General features: G+C 42.3%; 1 protein-coding gene across 2 annotated transcripts in view; it reads right to left on the bottom strand.

Annotated features, from left to right (window-relative positions):
* Positions 1 to 20228, bottom strand: part of gabrr2a (gamma-aminobutyric acid type A receptor subunit rho2a) — a 38356-nt gene extending 18128 nt beyond the window's left edge. Inside the window, exons 1-3 of one of the 2 annotated variants that reach the window (XM_068595473.1) lie at positions 19993 to 20228; positions 17564 to 17670; positions 326 to 393 (exon numbers count right to left, since the gene is read on the bottom strand). In XM_068595473.1, the coding sequence (XP_068451574.1) occupies positions 326 to 393; positions 17564 to 17670; positions 19993 to 20114 (297 nt within the window). In that variant the 5' untranslated portion in view covers positions 20115 to 20228. Of the gene's footprint in view, positions 1 to 325; positions 394 to 17563; positions 17671 to 17825; positions 17890 to 19992 lie in introns of those variants that run through there. The other variant, XM_068595471.1, reaches the window with a different exon arrangement.
* Positions 20229 to 22498: the final 2270 nt, after the last annotated feature.

Here is a 22498-nt window from a genome sequence, read left to right on the forward strand (position 1 = left end):
AGACTGGATGGTTCATGAGGTAGACCAGACCCAGACTGGATGGTTCATGAGGTAGACCAGACCCAGACTGGATGGTTCATGAGGTAGACCAGACCCAGACTGGATGGTCCATGAGGTAGACCAGACCCAGCCTGGATGGTTCATGAGGTAGACCAGACCCAGACTGGATGGTTCATGAGGTAGCAGCAGATCACAAACATACTTAGGCCCTGAACTATTCAGTGCTTTATAAACCAGCAGGATGAGTGGATGAGTGGATGAGTGGAGGAGCAGATGAGTGGATGAGTGGATGAGTGGATGAGGGGATGAACGCAGCTCTTCTTACCATATCAACCTCCGAGATGCTGTCCAGGCTCTCCACCTGGACGTCCACTCCCACCGGGATGGCGGGCCCTGCCAACAGAAGCATTTCATGATCAAATACATGTGAAAGTGAACTGCAGGCGGCGCTGCTGAGCAGCTTTATGACAAGAATGGAACAATGTCCTCGGCTCAGGTCGGAGCGGAGTGGTTCACTCTCCCAGCTTCCTTCTGCCGTAACCTGACTGCAGCCGGTGGATCCTTGTCCTTTAGATTCATTCATGTTCTTCAGAACGTAACACTGAAGGCAACCTGACACTGAGTTGTACTTTTGTGTTGTCCATACTTCAAATGTCTAGAAACCTGACGCCTCGATACTTCTGCATATTATCCTACAGTTTACTATTTTTAAATAGTTTCAGAGGAGTCACAACATGTGAACCCTAACCGTGACCTTTCTTCTAAAATGAAGAGAGCAAAACAGTCAAGTGGGATTAACAAACGACCTAACAAACAAAAACAACAACAACATCACTTTAACCCTTCACCACACCAAACGTTACATCATTTATCAAATCACACAGTTTTGCACTAAATTAAATAAATAGGAAAAGAGAAACTAAATATTAAATGAGTGCTAGTGTCCAAAGTTGACAGTTTTTATTTACAATCAGTTTAGACGTATTCATTCTTGTCTTTTTGAACGAGGGTCTCCATAGAAGTGGATTTCCTTCTGTGAAGTATTAATGTGAGTTTTGAGAAACCAAATACAGAAAATGGGATTTTACTTTTTTTCTCCAAAAGCATCGGTGACACCAATTATATTTGGTTCCATGTGAACTCGTGGTGGCATTTGGCCCATTTCCTCAGCGGGATTCAACTTGTGTGGAAATCAGAAATTGGCAGCTGTCTGACTTAAGCAGTGTATAAAGCAGGGATCACAACACTTTACATAAATCCACAGGAAGTGGAACAAGTGACCCAAAAACAGATCTGAAATCTGTTCAAGGGTCATTTTAATGGAAAAGAGGAAACTTCGCATCCTTATTCCTCTCAGCTCTCAGCATTTTAGAAGAAATATATGTTACTGGTACATACACACATGTATATATCCATCCATCCATCCATTTTCATCCTTTTATCCGGGCTCGGGTCTCGGAGGCAGCAGCCCAGCAGACCCACCCAGTTCCAGCTCATTCTGGGGGACCCGAGGCGTTCCCAGGCCAGCCGGGAGATATAATCCCTCCAGCGTGTCCTGGGTCTTCCTCAGGGCCTCTTTCCACTTGGAGAACCTCTAATGGGAGGCGTCCAGGAGGAGTAGATGCTGAACCACCTCAGCTGACTCCTTTCCATACGGAGGAGTAGCGGCTCAAGTCCAAACTGCCTCCTGATGTCCAAGCTCCTTACTCTATCTCTAAGGCTCCTTACCCTATCTCTAAGGCTCCTTACCCTATCTCTAAGGCTCCTTACCCTATCTCTAAGGCTCCTTACCCTATCTCTAAGGCTCCTTACTCTATCTCTAAGGCTCCTTACCCTATCTCTAAAGCTCCTTACTCTATCTCTAAGGTTCCTTACCCTATCTCTAAGGTTACTTACCCTATCTCTAAGGCTCCTTACCCTATCTCTAAGGTTCCTTAGCCTATCTCTAAGGCTCCTTACCCTATCTCCAAGGCTCCTTACCCTATCTCTAAGGTTCCTTAGCCTATCTCTAAGGCTCCTTACCCTATCTCCAAGGCTCCTTACCCTATCTCTAAGGTTCCTTACCCTGTCTCTAAGGTTCCTTACTCTATCTCTAAGGTTCCTTACCCTGTCTCTAAGGTTCCTTACTCTATCTCTAAGGTTCCTTACTCTGTCTCTAAGGCTCCTTACCCTGTCTCTAAGGCTCCTTACCCTATCTCTAAGGTTCCTTACCCTATCGCTAAGGCTCCTTACCCTATCTCCAAGGCTCCTTACCCTGTCTCTAAGGCTCCTTACTCTATCTCTAAGGTTCCTTACCCTATCTCTAAGGCTCCTTACCCTATCTCTAAGGCTCCTTACCCTATCTCTAAGGTTCCTTACCCTGTCTCTAAGGTTCCTTACTCTATCTCTAAGGTTCCTTACCCTGTCTCTAAGGCTCCTTACCCTGTCTCTAAGGCTCCTTACCCTATCTCTAAAGCTCCTTACTCTATCTCTAAGGCTCCTTACCCTATCTCTAAAGCTCCTTACTCTATCTCTAAGGTTCCTTACCCTATCTCTAAGGCTCCTTACCCTATCTCTAAGGCTGAGCCCAGCCACCCTACGGAATAAGCTCATTTCTTTTCTGCCGCTATATATATATATATATATATATATATATATATATATATATATATATATATATATATATATATATATATATATATATATATATATAAAAAGTTGCGTAAAGTTGAGGTTTTTTCATGATTGGTTCAATGAACCCACCTCATGTGACAGTGATCCTAGTAAAGGTTGATATCCTTGGTCATATCCTTGCTCGTATCCTTGCTCATATCCTTGCTCATATCCTTGCTCGTATCCTTGCTCATATCCTTGTTCATATCCTTGTTCGTATCCTTGTTCATATCCGTGCTCTCTGACCTCTGCATGGGGTTAACAGCGTTATGTGTGACCCTCTCACACAGTCAGGATGGACACGCTTCATACATTGAGCGAAAGTGGAGCGAAGATTTACAGGCGATTTGAACCACTTTGCATCACTTATCTATACAGTCTGTAATCCAAAGAGATTAGCACAGACGCTAAATGCTAGATTACGGTCATCAAAGCTCTCCAGATGAGGGGCCGGGGACGGATCTCTGTGCTCGGGATTATTCTGCACTTAATGGGACAATGCCATCAAGTGTGGAGCACTTCTTGTCACATCAGGCATGAAGGCCTTCTGTCCTGACGGTGACCTGATCGATCAACGTTCAGCTCAACATTAAGTCAATCACTCAGGTGCAAGGAGAGGACTTTGCAGTGTGTCTGATCTGAGATTTAAAGAACACCAAACAAATGTTCTTTGGGAAAAGATCGCCACGCTCAACTGTATTCAACTGGTTCGTTGAAAGCAGCTGAATGTCCATGAAGGAGCCTCAGAGATAGATTAACTGGTTGGCACTCAAAGTACAACGTAGCATTTTGAGGTCCACACCTTTTCTCTGTCACTCTCCATATGTCCAGACTTCACTGCAGTTGCAGACTCAGGGACTTTAAGGGTGTATTCCAAGAAAAAAGTCTGAATCCACAACAATGCTAACACATCTTTGGGTGTCGGCCTCTGCAGAGCGGCTCCTCGTCAAAGACTCTGTTCATCATGTACATGGCAAAGGTCTCAGAGGGAGCAGAGGGTCCGGTTCGGGGACAGCAGTGCTCTCCTGCTCTTTGCAGACGATGTGGTTCTCTCTATCAGAACATGACCTTCAGCACACACGGGGCGGTTTGCAGTGAGTGTGAGGCCGAGGTTCCCCAAAACTGAAGAAAAACCGAAAAACCCCAAGTGAAGGATCAGCAGTAATGTGGGCATTCTGCCAGACTTTGGATGTTTTTGTTTCATTCTAGAAAGACATCTAAAGGTTGTCTTTCAACCTAATGGAGGACGAGGATCCTCAGTCGAGGGTTCAGTGTGAATATTACCTCTGCAGTGTTCACCGCTCATGTAAAGGGAACACGTGGCGACTGTGGCTGGTGAGCAGGGTCGTCCTTCAATCAGAGGATTGACGGTTCGATCCCGGGCCCTACTAGTCAGCGTCGATGTGTCCTTAAGCAAGAGACTAAACCCTAAAATTGCTCTTTTAGCTGCGACTACAGTGTATGAAAGTTAGACAGTATTGATGTGGCACCTTCATGGCAGCTCCTCTCATCACTGTGTGAATGATTCCTATGTAAAGAGTCTTTGAGAAAAGCGCTTTATACATTCAAACCATTATTATTAACAAGTCACTGAACATTCTCAACATATTTTTTATACCTGAGACATAAAAGAAGAACAAAGGCTCTTCATCGCCCAACAAAGGCCACTCGACGTCATCGCAAATCTTTCCGGCACATTTGTTTAAATGTGATAACAGGTTTCCCATCTACCGTCTCCTGTCGGTGGACATTGCACTTGTAAATTTCCAAACTGCACGCTGTGTAACATCGATTTGATTCCAACTGACTCCCACTATGTGACCTTTGTGGGTTATTATCTGCTGTATAAGAACCGCTCACAGGCATTAATAACTAGGTGGTTTCTTCTTCTATGCACACGTCATATTCTATGAATAACATCAGCAAACAATTTGTGTCTTGAAATTCAAGGAGTTGTAAATCAGAAGCTATCATAATAAAGTTATAACCTACAACCACAAACAGAAAAAGGGAAAGTACGGATATCATGAAAATCTACAGATGAAAGAGAAATCCAGATATTTGCGCCTGAAATTATGGATGCCAATAGTAAAAAAAACCTTCCCTCTAGTCACATTCCCACTTCCCCAGAGTCGTTCCTTTCCCTGCCCACCAGATGCCCAGAGGGTCCACACAGAGAGGCCGTCCAAACGGCAAAGTCCTCTAAAACAATCTGGCTGGAACAGATTTTAGGATTTTCTTAATGCACAAGCAGCAGCTGGCGCAGGTGTGAATGGCTTTACTAATTGTATGCTCACATATTGGAGAATACGTGTGACTGAAAGCTGAATTGTGTAAAGAATGTGAATAAATATGAGCTCATGAAAACATTTTCAAATGAAAGTGAAACCGCATAGAAATACCCAGCGGGATGACTGACATGAGCAGGTTACTGATTCTCTGGGAAGGAGAAGGCTCATCCTCAGTCCGTTGGATTAGGATTTTTAAATCTTAAATTGTTTGGCAATGAAAAGGTCAATCCAATGGCCTCACACACCGAGGGGCAAGAAACCGCCCTGAGACAAAGACCAGGATGACTTCAGTCTGGTGACCAATGGGTCACATGACCGTCTGCATCGACTTGATTTGGTCCAGATTTAGGTATTGCATCAGTGACTGTGACCAGAGTTTTTTACCCTGCAATATGATGATATTAATACGAGCGTAAATGAAGACACCACCGTGCAATGGCTTCCTCCACTGATCTAAAGAGGTTCCCTCACTGAGGGAGGCATGAAGCCTCTGTGCTTGTTTCCTGCTGCGCATCACAAACCGATAAAGCGACAGCGCACGACGTCTTCAAACGACGTCTTTTAGCCGCGAGGACCAAACCAACCAGTTTACCTCCAGATGGAAGGATCTGAAATAATAAGACTGAGGACAGAGTCTTCAGATTAACCAGAATAACAGGAACACGGTTCCTGTAAAACGCTTTTTGAAAAGCTGTGAGCGTCACGAGATACGTTCAATGCACTTTAATGGTGAAGGCTGACGCAATGAATATTTCAAAATGCTAAACAAAGAAAAACAAAACGAGGAGACATACCTCAGGAGGAAAAGGAAATAAACATATATTTTTATCTAATTTGTGTGAGCCAACCATTTTGTAACACAAGCACTTTCATCTTGTTCTATATGCACTCTTCTTCTTTTCCCTACGCACAGCGGCTGCACAACAACTCCTCTCGGGATGAATGAAGTTCTCGCTCATCTTCTCTTGCCAGATCTCATGAATTGCTTACAACCTCTCTGGAGCTCTGTGTCTTCCTGGGAGTGCTGTGTGAAGTGAGGTGGATCCAGTCAGAGACTCAGATGTTCAGGGCCTGAAACTGTTTTCTGACACGGATCCAACGAACCGCTGAGGCGTTGTTGAACCTGTGGCACCTCAGTGCCAGTGGCGCCTCACCTGAAGGGGCTCTGAGTGTCAGCAGCAGGGCTGTGCCTCCGGTCCTGCGGACGTCCTGAGAGGACTTTGCTCGTTTCCTTGTCTTTCCCCCACAGCAGTGTTCCTCTCCTTCAAACGTGGCCCACGCTCAGGGACCTCTACACACACACTCAGCCCACAACCATGCACACACACACACACACACACACACACACACACACACACACACACACACACACACACACACACACACACACACACACACACATCTTTGTCACCTCAACCACAAGGAGGACAACCACACGCCTGAACAGCAGGAGAAGCCAGCGGGTTGAACAAGTTGAGTTGTGTGTTAGCACAACTTTTCTAGCATTTACATAAAAATGTACAGGTACTTACTCAAAGTTCATAAATGTGTGTGTTAACAACATGTTAACACACACATTTAATGTTGAGATGTGTCGCACTGCACGCATGAAAGAAACGTCTGACGGCAGACGTTACGAGTAACTTTGAAAAGATGGAGTGAATACAGTAAAGAAGGAGTAAATACAGTAGAGATGGAGTAACTACAGTAAAGAAGGAGTAAATACAGTAAAGATGGAGTAAATACAGTAAAGATGGAGTAAATACAGTAAAGATGGAGTAAATACAGTAAAGATGGAGTAAATACAGTAAAGAAGGAGTAACTACAGTAAAGATGGAGTAAATACAGTAAAGATGGAGGAAATACAGTAAAGATAGAGTAAATGCAGTAAAGAAGGAGTAAATACAGTAAAGAAGGAGTAACTACAGTAAAGATGGAGTAAATACAGTAAAGATGGAGTAACTACAGTAAAGATGGAGTAAATACAGTAAAGAAGGAGTAACTACAGTAAAGATGGAGTGAATACAGTAAAGATGGAGTAAATACAGTAAAGAAGGAGTAACTACAGTAAAGAAGGAGTAAATACAGTAAAGATGGAGTAACTACAGTAAAGATGGAGTAAATACAGTAAAGAAGGAGTAACTACAGTAAAGATGGAGTGAATACAGTAAAGATGGAGTAAATACAGTAAAGAAGGAGTAACTACAGTAAAGAAGGAGTAAATACAGTAAAGATGGAGTAAATACAGTAAAGATGGAGTAAAGAAGTAGTAAATACAGTAAAGAAGGAGTAACTACAGTAAAGATGGAGTAAATACAGTAAAGAAGGAGTAACTACAGTAAAGATGGAGTGAATACAGTAAAGATGGAGTAAATACAGTAAAGAAGGAGTAAACACAGTAAAGATGGAGTAAATACAGTAAAGATAGAGTAAATACAGTAAAGATGGAGTAAATACAGTAAAGATGGAGTAAATACAGTAAAGAAGGAGTAACTACAGTAAAGAAGGAGTAAATACAGTAAAGATGGAGTAAATACAGTAAAGAAGGAGTAACTACAGTAAAGAAGGAGTAAATACAGTAAAGATGGAGTAAATACAGTAAAGAAGGAGTAACTACAGTAAAGAAGGAGTAAATACAGTAAAGATGGAGTAAATACAGTAAAGAAGGAGTAACTACAGTAAAGAAGGAGTAAATACAGTAAAGATGGAGTAAATACAGTAAAGATGGAGTAAATACAGTAAAGATGGAGTAAATAGAGTAAAGATGGAGTAAATACAGTAAAGATGGAGTAAATACAGTAAAGAAGGAGTAACTACAGTAAAGAAGGAGTAAATACAGTAAAGATGGAGTAAATACAGTAAAGATGGAGTAAATACAGTAAAGATGGAGTAAATAGAGTAAAGATGGAGTAAATACAGTAAAGATGGAGTAAATACAGTAAAGATGGAGTAAATAGAGTAAAGATGGAGTAAATACAGTCCAAGAGGCTTGTTGGCAGGAACACGAGCACATGAGGACGGGCTGCCGTTAAGAATCAGAACTTTTTTATGAAAACATCCATTTAATATCAAACACCTGTGATCCACAAACTTGGATTTGTTCAAATTGTCCTCCGTGTTGGTGGCGGCTTTAATCGATCATGAGTTTTGACATTTCATGAATGTACAAACTGACACACTGACTACACGCACACGTGTGTGAACGTCTTTGCTTGAGGCTCACAGCACCACATAGCCTCGGTTTGTTAGCAGCGGCAGCAACAAACAGCCCACGCATCACTGAATGTGTGTCAACAGTCTTAAAGGGACAGTACGTAGCATTTATTAAAGGAACTACTACCAGATATGGAAAAATATGTTCCTAACTATTTTGCCATTTGTGAAAAATCTTCTGAAACTAATAATGAATGTGTTTTGCTTCGAATGAGTCCTTCAGATCTGTATCTGCAGGTCTCTCTGTTGGACTCTTTACGTCTGTGGATCATACACCACACGTATGAAAAGCTTTACTGGGCTTTCAGTTGACTCCAGTGTAAACCCGGACATGCTCGTCATTATCAGAGAGAGAAACTGGAGCAGGATTCAGAGCTGAGAGGGTGAAACACACAGGACATTCACCCAGGAGAGTGCTGTTCATGTCCCAGCAGGCACAGGGCCACTGCTGCATCCAGAGGGACAATGTGTTGCTTCCTAGAAGTTGCCACCATCGTGCTCTTTTCAACACTTTTGGCACTAAATGGGCCATATTTGGTAAAGTTGCCGTTCTTGCCAATGCTGTGTCCCATTCTGGCCCGACATTAACAAACAGCTGACGATAAAAAATAACAATATGTAATATATACCCTGTGTGTTCTGTTATGTTGTTCAGTGAAAGTTACAGGTTTTAAAGCTGATTCAGATTATTTTATGGACTTATTTATTTGGACACTTGCAGGCAGAAAAAACATGTTCTAAATACAAAATGTATGACCTGGTAAGTGTGAGCGGTACGTTGCTTAATTACAAACAACAGCCGGCTCTTTAGCGAAGAGCAAACACAATACTTCTGCTACAAAGCTAGAAGCTGCATTCATCTTTTTGATTCTGCTCCAATTTAACACAACAAGCTTCACTTTCACACACATTTGAGACATGATGGACTGGAGAGTTGCCATGTGTTGGCACACACTTCCCTTCATTCACACACACATCATTATTAATAATTCAGTCACCGTGTGGACACAAGTCACTCTCCTTTCATATATCTGTCTCTTCAGCTGCTAAATACTCCACCAAGTTCATCGTAAACATTTCACGCTGTGTTTGTTTGAAACATCCCAGCTCCCGCCTCACCCGCTTTACTTTGATATTAATATTATTTAATGCGGATGTGTTCACATTAGAGCCAAGTGAAAGCCTGGAGAGGCCAGCGAGTCTCTCACTGTGTGTGTCTGCTCGCTGCTGTGCAGGTAGTGTGTTTTATGAGGGATTTTTTATGAACACAGCGGCCCGATGATTGAAAAGTCTCTGTAGTGCTGAGAGGAATGCACAAGTATCTGTCAGAGACAAACACTAGCGTTTGTAAATCTGGGGGATATTCTTTCAGTTTCTTCCATTTTTTACTTTTGGTTTGATAATATTTCACTCGCAACCTACTTTTGTAAAATGTGCCAGACTCTGGCCAGAACATCACGAACAGCACAAGTTACAAGTGAAGGAACAACTCATGTGTCCCTGTGTGTTCAATACACAGCAAATGAGCTTATCGAGACCAACTTGTCAGATTGCACAGAAATAGGAGAGTATCAAAGTACCTTCAGCAAGACTGGATGCACTTTTGAGAGCCGGTTTGGGCCCCGTTTGATTCTCTGTGTGTTCTTCAGCTGGGACAAAGTGTCATTGCCGGGTAACAGCTGCCTGATGGCGTAACAGATTGGTGCCTGTGCTAATCTAAGCTGTAAGCAGGAGGAACCGCTGCCAGCTTAATCTGCTCATCTCTGCTGGAGTGGGGCCTGCCGTGCAGCGCTAGGCTAGGCTAGCGCTGCAGGCAAGCTGGACTGTGTGAAGCTAGCAGCTAAAGCTCAACTCCAGTCACCTCAAATCCAGCCGATGTCAACAGATGGTATCTGGGTGCTACTGAGCGTCCATCAGTGAGCCCTGTTTAAAGCTTAAGCTACGAAAATAGGAAGCAGAAACTGTGTTTATTACTGTGAGTTCATGTGCTGTCACAGATGACAAACAGGGATAGCATGTCACTGTGGTGATCGGGGATGAAGCAAGCGACACATTTCTGCTGTTCATGGCATTTAATAAGCTGAACAACTTCTTGTGCCAATTCAATTATCCACCCCTTTAAATGGGACGGCGTTTAACTTGGTTTAGAACGATAAAGCGGCAGTGATCCCAATCAATAGTGTCACATTTTCCTTTAATGTACAGTAGAGAGCGTGATACAATCTGCAAGTGAATCGTGACATCAAACTGTGGCAGCAGCAGTTGCAGCCCTGATGTTGGGCACACATCACCTTATTTTTAGACTTGTGGGGGATGATTTTCATTCACGTCAATTACTTTATTTTCAGAGCCTCTAAACAGAAGATAAAAATGCGTTCAGGCTTTCTCTGCATTTTAGCGATGCGTAAATGTCTCTTAAACCTTTTCATCAAGACTAAAAGATTAGCAACTGCTCAGAGGCAAAGCTGCCAGAACGAGGCTGCAGCAGGAGGCGCCGAGACCCTCAAGACCCACCGCTCTGAGGAGTTTCCTGGATGCATAAAGAGGAAAAACGTACTTAACTTTCCTGTCCCCAGTTTACCTTCTCAACATCAGATTGTCTGCCAGATGTTATGAAGATAAGAATCAACTTGTATATTCTAAGAAATGCTGTTTATCCAGAGAGGAGCAGTCAGCAGAGTGCACGTGTGCGCACGTGTGCGTCTGCAGCGACCGCTGCTTCATCGAGTGAGTGAATGAACACAACCGCAGCTGTAAAGCCTCGTCAAACCACTGTCATTCAACTCAAAGCCCAGCAGCTGCGTAACGCCATTCAACGTAACGCCATTCAACCAAAGGGCTCGGCGGCGTCCTATAATACACTTCCTGCAGTCGAGCCAAAACACTAAACTCAGCAGCAAGCGTTCTGCCGGCAAAGCAGCTGAGTGGTTAACTGTCTGCAGCGAGAGAAACACAGCAACCAAAAAACTATAAAGGTGAGCCTGAGAGCAGCGGCTGACAGGTACTCAGCAGTATGTGTACCGATAGTCCTGTTAGCTGTTAGCTGTTAGCCAAACACAATGACCAAAGCAACGATGACTCCCCGTTTGCTTGCTGCATTGGCTGGACTGCGTTAGTGTCTTTTCTGTTTCAGAGCTGGGATCCTCTTGGGTTCCTTTGGCAATATGAGAAGAGAGGACACAGTAAATTGCGCTGGCCTTTTGCTTATTTTTCCCAGAGGAAAAAGTGGTGGGTCCAAAGTCTGAGGTTTAAAAAACATGTAATGGTTGAAAAAGGTCAGCTTTTGCGTTTAATTGAGTATTTACAATACTACCTACTGCAACTTTGACGTGAATATATTTAAATATGGTTATTTACTCATGATTTTTTAAACATGAATTTCTTATTTTTTTAACAAATAACCTCTTGCACTTTGTTTGCTTTTCCACTAAATCACTCTTTCATGGCTCATTGTGAAAAGTCTTCCTGTAGTTGTCTGATCACAGCTAACCACTGCAGAGGAGTTACATGATGACGCTTTCAAGTAAAAGTTCATTATATTGTTATTGTTCCAATGTAACCTTGTAAGATGTCTTTGTCTCTGAAGATGTGAGCACAACAGTCACCGTCATCCCTTTGCTGTGTGAGGCATCATGTCCCTGCTGCAGACGTTAGCCAGGAGCAGATCGGGTGGTGGAATATCTTTAGATATCTCCATCTCGCCTCTTCACCCTATCATGCTGGTTACATTGGACTCGGCTAATTCGGTGGCTTTGGGTCCGGCCCCGTTGTCACAATACCTGATCCAGCTGTTTAATTCGGGCCCCATATGACACGTTATATCAATTCATCCCTAGCTTTCCCTTCGTTGTTAAGTCCTTCATTTACAAAATGCACCAATACGGACAGATGTCTGGTGTACGCTGTCACAGCATCGAGGTCAACTGGCACGTCTTCAGCGGCCTGCCATCAGTCCACAATCTGGAAAACACTCTAAAATGCTTGACAGCAGAGTTTGTAACAGCTAACGTTAGCCCTCCTGATGATTATTATTAAACGTCAGAACAGATTGATGGCTGTTGGTTAGTTATTGATTGCAATGATACAATCTAATGTGAGCTCAGTGACATAATGACCCTCCCTCCCTCTGTATGGTGCATGCGCTGCAACAGGAAACACACTGGGACACATCTGGATTGTTTGTATTTACTATTGTGAAATAGCTCTTGTGGTTGCACTTGTCTGCTTACAATAGCACCGTAGTCATATAAATATATTACAGCGTAAAGGTCGAATGAAAGGAGGTATGTGTTGGAAGTTTTGAAACGGTTGTTTTTACTCAGCCAAGACCGACCCGCTCTCATTGCATGTGTGCGAGGTGGAGGATATATTTAAGTAATAGGCAGCACAAAACAACCCCGCCTGACCTCGCGACCTCCAGTAAATCCTCAACACTGCTAAGCCACCACATTTTCTGAAAAGCACACAGTGGCTTTGGTCTCCAGTTGACAGATCATACCGTGAGTCGCTCCGAGCCCATACATGAAATGATTTGGCCGATGGGCTATCTCCCTCTCTCCTTTCTGCATGGATTAACAACAAGCTTAATGTGTTATTTTACCGAGGATTAAGAGCAATAATACACCCCACACGTTAGCCACGCTCACCCGCCTCCACCCACCGACAGACAGGCCACATCTGACTTTGAGCCAGACCTTTTAGGGTATTTCTTCAGCTATGTGCATGTCAAAGTCTTGCAGTCTACACATTATACACTCATCAGTACCACTAATGGGGAGATCTGCATTTCTAACTGGGGACGTAAGATTTAAAAGCCATCGGCGTTTCACTTGCAGAACGGGACTGAGAAATTGCCGTTGGTTGCATTATGGGAAATGTTGGATCAAGTCTTTTGAAGGCTTGGCCCATACGAGGAGACTGTATTTAATATATATATATATATATATATATATATATATATATATATATATATATATATATATATATATATATATATATATATATATATATATTATATTATATTATATTATATATATATAATATTATATATATATTATATATAATATTATATATATTATGTATATATTATATATATAATATTATATATATATTATATATACATATATGTAAATATATATATATATTATATATATATATATATATATATATTATATTATATTATATTATATATATAATATTATATATAATATTTTATTATATATATAATATTATATATATATTATATATAATATTATATATATTATGTATATATTATATATATAATATTATATATATATATTATATATACATATATGTAAATATATATATATATATATATTATATATATATATATATATATATATATATATATATATATATATATATATATATATATATATATATATATTTAGATATAAAGAAGAGAAAATGTAGTTTGTGCCAGACGTTCAAATCTTTTGAAGGCTTGGCCCATACGAGGAGACTGTATTTCAGGATATATATATATATATATATATATATATATATATTGTAGATATAAAGAAGAGAAAATGTAGTTTGTCCCAGACGTTTCTCAGGCTCAGCTAATAATAAATATAATCTGCTTTCATCCATACACATGACGCTCAAAACACTTCCAAACGGGGGGAGGAAGTGAGACCTACAACCTGCGTTTGTACCACCTCAACCTTCTAATGCGTCATTAATTCATTTCAGAGAGCAACTTTGGCTGCAGCTTGCTAGTTGACGTAGCCTGGTTAGCATGAGTAGTCGAGGTCAATGGACAACAATTTGTGTCAAACTGATCCCCTGAAGGTGTCATCTCGAGACCAAAACAGCCTGGAGGGCTTGTCTCCAGAGCGGCCAGCTGGCTTTCCACTGCATATTCAGACCAGACCGAGTAATGACCAACGCTAACAGGGTTCATCGCTGCACGAATGTGTGTCACACCGGATCCTAGACGACGAAGAAATACCTTTATTATTTATGGTCAAAGTGCTTGAGCCCAGCAGCAATGTGCCTTCACGTTTGGGCCGTCTGTTATTGGAACTGATAACACCACACACAGCACTCACTGAAAGTCATTTCTGAAATCTTCATTATTGCTAAAAATACATTTTACGAGGCCTAAAACACAAGCCAAGAAATTAAAACCCAAGCTGTGATGAACCAAAGTTGTTCCTTTATTAAACGCACCTTGTCCTGAATTTGGATCACACAAAGTGCTCCGTTGGGTCTTCATGACTCATGTGGAGGAAGGTTGGGCTGTGTTGAGCGCATTTTCAATTTTCAGCCTCTTTCATTCTGATGCGGCTAAGCCAGTAGCTTACTGATCTGTTTTGGTGGAAAAACCATGTTAAAGCATTATTCAATATATAAAAAGCTAAGGGTATAAACACATCTGGAGGGGGCAGACCTTTCTAGGGAAAAAGGATGAAGTATGAGACTATACTAATGCGACTAGAGCCGTGTATCCTGTGCTGGGACTTTGTGCCTGTATCCGGGATATTTTTGTCCCATTTCCACTATGACCTTCTTTCACCTCCGCTGTCTTTCTCAGAAGTAGCAATCGCTGGACAGGAAGTGGCTGAATGAGAGCTACAACATGGTACGAGGACAGAGGAAGAAGACAAGCAGAAGATGCTTTCCTTTGTCGCCCGATTCCAAATCTGGGATGTGGATTCATCTCAGTGTCCAAACAGCTTCATGAATGCTCCGTCGAGTGTCGAGCAGTTCTGAAAGCACCAAGAGATTACTCTGAGCATTTCAACAGAGAGCCGGCCTTGAAATACTCTGTGAAGTATTACAATGATAAAATACCACTATCTCACACTGTTCCTCATGCCATGAAAAGACATCATGTAACAGCTTGTACACTGTGGTCTTTTCATCGCACACTAAACAACAGTGTGGGTGTTTAATGACTTGGCTTACGGCTCCTAAATGATGAGGCATCTACTACGCAGAGAAATCCTTTATGAGAACCCAGAAGAGACGTTGATGCAAGGCTTCAGATCTGAGTTGTTCTGCAGCTGGAGGAGACAGACGCCTCATGCTTTGAGGGGATTCCTGTCGGAGACAGAAGTGGAAGTGGAGGGAGCCGTGATGTGTTGGGGTTGTCGTCCATCGGCCTTAACGTCTGATCCGTTCTCAGGAACGCTACATCTCAGGAACGCCTCAAGGGATCTTTTTCAAATTTGGCATGAAGCTTCCTGGACTCAAGGGTAAACTGATGACATTTTGGTGGTCAAGAGTCACTGTGATATTGCACCCGTCCCGATCCGTGAAAGAGTTATCAAGAATTTCAAACTGAATTTAACTGAATGGTCAAAAATGGCCAAAGGTCAAAGACGCTGTGCGCTCACACAACTCTTTTTGAACTGAAGAATTCACGTGCTAATGATGACAATGTCTCACAAACGTATTAGGATAAAAGCATCGAGTGATGCCTGACAGGTGAAGGCACACGACCCCAAGGTGGTTTTCTGGCATATTGGTTGGGTGACAGGAAGTGTGGGAGGAGGTATGAAACACAAGTGATGCTCCTGGTTGGGCTCAAACTGACAATGTTAAGGTTGTGTGTCCATCCGGCCTCCCAGATGCCACAACTCACACACGGAGGTGAAGCTACACTGCTCAGCAGTGAATATGTCCTCTCACATCTCTTTGGCATCAATGTACTCTTATAGTTACTTATATAAAGTAACATTTCAACGTCATACAGCAGAAACCTCTGAAGAATTGAAAAAGTTCATTTTGTCTGAATTGGACTTGCACATGTATAATACAGAAATGTTTAATGTGCACATCATAATGCATAAGGGGGATATGATAATTATGAAGAACATTATTAAGGATGTATAATTGTATGCATAAGCAGCTCACTGCATGTTTTTATTTCTGTTTGATGCTTCAGGTGTGACTGGAGGTAAACACAAGATTACTGCAGACCGTGTGACTGTCGCTTTAAGGACTCATTGTTCATCTAGTTGATCAGGAGTCAGACATTAAGACACCGGAAGTAGAAGAACTTTGGGACGGTCTTATGGCTGATCTCGCTTTTTAGTCAGAAAAGAACATCTCCGCCCTGAGACACCTCAGCCGCCCGAGGGGCGGGGCTGGATGAGGTGTTGCGTGAGGAGAGGATTAACCAATGAGAGAGCTTTGAGCTCCGCGACTGGAAGCTGTAAATTAACTCAAGACCGTAAGGAACTTCTTTTAGGACGCGACGGCAGCAGCTAACTAAGAGCAGTCTGAGAATTTCTGGAGAATCAGAAGTCCTCGATCGGGTGTTTTCTGATCGTCATCATCTTTTATTAAATCTTTTTTATTGTAACGCATTCAATTTTGGCCTTGAGTCCGGACCCAGACACCATTGTCTCAGGACCCGGACACATTCTGTCCAGAAAGGACAGAATGTTCTATGTTCAGTCTCCACAGGTCCACAGCAGCATGTCTCACATGTTCACAGGTTATTAGAAGCAGCAATATGAAGCTCCACCACGAGACAAAGCACAACTCTTCAGAGCAAACGGACCAGAGAGGAAGCACATGAAATAACTCAATATGATCACAATCATAACTCATGAATTCACTGTCCATATATAGATATATATATTATATATATGTGTGTGTGTGTGTGTGTGTGTGTGTGTGTGTGTGTGTGTGTGAGAGAGAGAGGTTTAATTACCACAGATAAAGTCCCTGCTCACACACTTTCTCTCATTAGAAGATAACAATAATACTGTGGCTTTTTGATTGCAATCACTTGAATTAAATTAATTTAAAGCTGCAGAGACAGATCAGATCCATTCCTTTTTCTAAAATTAGGTATATATTTAAAGAGGCACATTTTTCAAAAGCTTTCTGTAATCCAGTCCTTATTTGACTTGAAATCAAAAAAGTACATGTATTTATTATGAGGACATATATTATGTATAATTCATCCAGTTCATTTAAAAACTGACGTAAAAAATAGTTTGGATATTATTCAGTTAGGCTTTGATGGCAGTAAATCATATTGAGATGTTTGCATGAGGACATCTTGTTCCAGAGGAAACGACCCCAGAGGGCCGGCTGGCTCGAGGTCCATGATGGGAGCCATATTTCATTTGAATATAAAAAATGAACACCCCTGAGTTAATAGGGCTTAACTGCTGCTTATGTCGATCCATACTGTTTATTGACAAAACCTCAACTTCAACGTCCTCTTGAGAGCGTTTTCTGGAGCTCCTGACCATCGCTGATGGTCCTCATCAGTGAGTGAGATCACAAGCTCAAGAAAATCTGTGAATTGTTTTAGTTTGTGTCCATTTGTGTGTGTGACCTTGACAAGAAATGCCCGTACGCGTGTGTGTGTGTGTGTGTGTGCAACAGGGAAGTCGTGAGAGGAGAGCGTCCACACTCACCTCCGAACGCCGGCCTCATGGTGAAGTCATGGTCGTCCACTTTGAGCAGATGCTCCGTCTTGGTTTTGCGAGCTTTGGTCACATCCGGAGGCTTCTTGGCCAAGGAGCTGGAGGAGGAGGACGTTCACGGTTAGAGGGCTGTTTGTGTTGCAGAGACAGAAAGCGACGCCTCGACACCAGAGGATTCAATGTGACGAGACAACTGAAGACAAGAACCGCATCAATTAATCATTTATTCACAAGCCATTTCTTTTCTTCTTACTTTCAATATTCTGGTGCGTTACAGAGACCACAGTCAAAATCACTCTTTTCTCTTCACGCCTACGTTCCCAAAATTCCATAAAATGTCAGCGGCTGAAAGCGCGCACAGAAACAAATCCTCATTTCATGGTCGGGTTTTAGAAATGTTGACGTCAACCGTGTGCTGGAGCGTGTGCGCGCCACGAATAAACAGCATTTGTGTTGCCGTTTGAATGAAAGCTGTGATAATTGTCGGTCCTGCAGTGTGTTGCAGCCACGCGGTGCAGCCGTCTGGACCCGCTGAGCTTCACCTCACACAGCCGGTGTGATGCTCTCAGCGAGCAGGACCTGAGTCAACGGGCCGCTGCAGCGCCGCGTCGCTCATCTCTATTGAAGTTTGTGTTTCGCATGACAATAATTAGAAAAACTTGATTAATGTTGACTCGCGGCTCGGCTGATATTACGCTCTGAGAGCTATTGTGATGAGCTCGCTCGGGGATTTCTATCAGGGCTCACACTGATTGAACTCCTCGGCCCATGCGCGACTCTTCCTCTGGAGGAGAAACCACTGGGTCGGTGGTTTGATACCAACATGTCCTCCAAACGTGCTCTGTGTACACCTTCAGATAGAAAATGTTCTATCAGCAGGGCAACCGTGTTTGTAAATTCTTTGCTTTATCTTTGCAAATCATGCTTACAAAAGGTATTCATGAGAGCTCTTTGGTTCGGTCAGATTCAGCCAAACAGAGGGAAGGAAGCAGTGAGGACATCAGCCACTCAGCAGGATACTCAGGGCCAGCTCCATTTTGCAACATAAAGATATCTGAAGATATGAATGGAAAGTCGTAAAATGTTGGCACTGAACATATTCGTGAAATATTCTGACAGCTGTGTCAAAAATAGCTGAGATATAATGTTTGCAAATCTTTTTTATGATTATTTGGTGGCATGTCAAGGTGAAGTGGTCTTAGTGTGATATCACAGACTGTATAGTTTATAATATAATATGACTGCATAACAATATAGTTTATAATATGACTGTAAAACAATATAACAATACAGTTTATCATATAATATGACTGTATAACAATATAGTTTATCATATAATATGACTGTATAACAATATAACAATATAGTTTATCATATAATATGACTATATAACAATATAGTTTATCATATAATATGACTGTATAACAATATAGTATTTGATTGTATAACAATATAGTTTATAATTAAAAGTGTATTTTGCTCAAACGTATTGACAATGGAGGTTTTGTTCTTTGAGGAGAGGAGCATGAGGATGAAGAGAGGAGCATGAGGATGAAGAGAGGAGCATGAGGATGAGGAGAGGAGCATGAGGATGAAGAGAGGAGCATGAGGATGAAGAGAGGAGCATGAGGATGAAGAGAGGAGCATGAGGATGAGGATGAAGAGAGGAGCATGAGGATGAAGAGTGAGAGCTGCTCAGCTCGTTCATGCGCTCTGGACGGACTGATGCGGTCTGAGTCTCCAGGAGCTGCAACACCTCACAGCTGCTCCACCGTGTGTGTGTGTGTGTGTGTGTGTGTGTGTGTGTGTGTGTGTGTGTGTGTGTGTGTTCTACAGTCCTTGTGGTTAGAATTGGGCTCGTTTGAACCTTTGGACGTGTTTTTGGTTGAAAGATGTCCACTCGTGTGAACATCTTTCATGGTTCGATCAGAAGTCGGCAGCTCGCTGCTGACACACAACCTGTTGCATGTCCGTGACCAAGATGTCATCATTCTGCAATGAAGCCAAGGAGATCCACTTGTGACACACCTTATCTCTGCAGTGTGCAAACTTCAGACTTCTACTTTTTTTTTTTACCAAACCAGGAAAGAAAAATATAATTTTATGACGGAATTAATACTAACAGAAAAAAATGAAAGACGGCGTCAAGAAAGTTGCATTTCAAATTTGGGTTTTGTACAATTTTGATAAAACACACATTTCACCCAAAATAATGCAGATGATGCCTTCAATTGACTTATGTGTCCTCTAACAGTTATTAAACATGTATTCCTGCTCATGGAGGACTCTGCACTTCAACCGCGTTACTGTCTGACTGTTGCAGGTTCGCTGATCATGACAATCATGCCAATTCAACTGAAACTTTTGTCTTGAATAACTCCCGTGCATCTGCACATGCCCGCGCGCGTCGCTCCACTTACGTGCCATGCTTCTGGGTCTCCGGGGTGCCGGTCCATCTGCGCACCCGGTGGCCGTGCTTACGGCATTCACCGGTCACGACCAGACACAGAAGCAGAATCAGAGGTTTGGTCAGATAAGGCATCTCGGCGGCGCTAATCCACAGGTGAGTCCCTTGAAAGCCGCTCGCGCTCGGTTCCTTCCAGCTGGGCTCGGCCGGCAGCAGCGCATGGTGGCTCAGCACAGGATGGACGCGTCCTCCGTCATGGCAGCGGGTCTCTGCCGCGCGGGAGCGGGAGAGGAGCGCGCGGGAGCGGGGCTCTGTGTGCGCTTATCCTCACGAGAGAGAGAGAGAGAGAGAGAGACAGAGAGAGAGAGAGAGAGAGAGAGAGAGAGAGAGAGAGAGAGAGAGAGAGAGAGAGAGAGAGAGAGAGAGAGAGGCTGAACATCTGTAGCCTAGAGGATCCTGGGAGGGAAATACACACGCACACACACACACACACACACACACACACACACACACACACACACACACACACATGGATTATGTGCAGCCTGGCATGGCACAACAAGAGAGGCAGATTATTCCTCCCTCTTGTAAATAAAAACCTCATCATAAGAATCACGTTTCACTCTCAGGGACGTGGTGGAGTCTGAAGTCAGCCTCCATCTTCTCTGGGCGGAGGCTGTGGCCCTGAGCAGCATCAGCACCGTTCACGAGTTACTGTTGAGACTGGTGATGCTGCTGCTGCTGTGACGTCCCTGAGCGACACACACAAGTGTAATTACACGCACATATCATGTAAATGTCTCGGGACGAGTGTTTATTGGCATAGCAAAGCGCCACACACACACACACACACACACACACACACACACACACACACACACACACACACACACACACAAAGTCAACATGCATACTGTTTATGACATATTGTCGACAAATGTTAACATTGTTGCAAAGCCGTCACTCCTTTTCTATATTTGTTAATTATGGTGCACATAAATGTGATGATCAATATCTTCATCACTGTCAGTAAATACAACATGTTAGGAAAATAGTGCATTTGTTGCGGACTATCTTCAGCAGCGGATTAATCCAGGATCGGCGTCCTGAGCAGAGACGTTCACACTAAATAGAAGCAAAAGTTTAGATACACAGATGAAGTCAGAGCACGATGGACGCATGTCATGTCTGCAGAGACCTGACAACACGCTAACAAACACGTGTGTGTGAACCACAGACTGTCGTCTGCAGACACGCCGGACAACTTGAATTCAGTGTGAATTCAAATGCAAATTTAAATGAAAATCATTCATAAACAGGTGGGAGGGTTAATACGATTACAGGAGGTTAAAATAATATATTTAATAAGTTGCAATCACATTTCATTTGAACGTTTTGGCATTTGTAATGAATGTGTGAGTGACTGAGTGAATAGATGTGTTGTGCATTGTCAACACAATATTACAGTTGCTCTATAAACCTTTTGGAAACCCTGCACAAAAATCCTCCCGCTCCCATTTTAAGTCCCAGCATGCCCCATTCAGACAATCTTTTGGCATAAAATACGTAATTGTTCTCATTTAAGAACCAAACAACACAGTTTTTTGTCTGAAACTCCTTCCTAACAGGACAAGTCTTTGTTTTATTGTGATTCTTGTTGCAGGTTTTGATTCTTTAGGTCCTAATCTTTCCATAAAGGTGTCTTATTGACGCTCCAGGAGGCTTTTTTGGGGACTCTGGCTCATATCATGCTGGATGTTCATAGTTATGATGAAAATATCTTTTAAAAGTGATTCTTTTTTGCAGATACACATTTTTTTCCCAAGACTTTGCTGAACAAATACAAACAATAAACACAAGTATTGGAATTAAATTGGGGATCGTACGACGACTCAAACAGGGAAAACTAGACAAAAAGAGACAAAAATGGTTCCACAGTTTTAACGGGTTAAAGGAAAAAAAGGTGAACTAATAACATTTGTTCGGTGATATTTCCTATTTTAAATGGCATAAGGAAAGCTGTCTGATATGATTGTATACATAACATATCTATAACTTTATGATTGTGTTTAGGCCAGCAGAGACGGCCTCCCGTATATTTTATAATTGTCATATTCTTATATTTCATAACAAATCCCATGAAAAGACCAAACCCCAAAACGAGGAGCGCGTCTTGTGTGTGGACCAAAGACTCCTCCATCTCTTCCTCTCTCCATATAGAGCTCCACTGCTGCCAAAAACTATGAAAGCTGCACTAATCACCATTTCTTTTTGAAAAAACAGATTAAATGGCTCATAGTCAAACACCCACGGAGAATAAGAAGTCTAGAAAACATCTAATACATTATAACTTCAGACTCCTCTTTTGAATGAGACATCACTTCTCTGGAAACGCAGATACTCGTTCTCTGTACTCTGCTCTTCAAGGAGAAGACGTTGAGATAACTCAGTGCCGTGTAGGAGTATAAACTCTGTGTTGTTGGTGCACTTTGTCCAAGGTAATTGCTCTTCAGAGATTT

The sequence above is a fragment of the Clinocottus analis genome, unplaced genomic scaffold (assembly GCF_023055335.1).
Source record: "Clinocottus analis isolate CAN_PGR_092001 unplaced genomic scaffold, fCliAna1.0.p SCAF_30, whole genome shotgun sequence".
In the NCBI taxonomy this organism is placed as follows: domain Eukaryota; kingdom Metazoa; phylum Chordata; class Actinopteri; order Perciformes; family Cottidae; genus Clinocottus; species Clinocottus analis.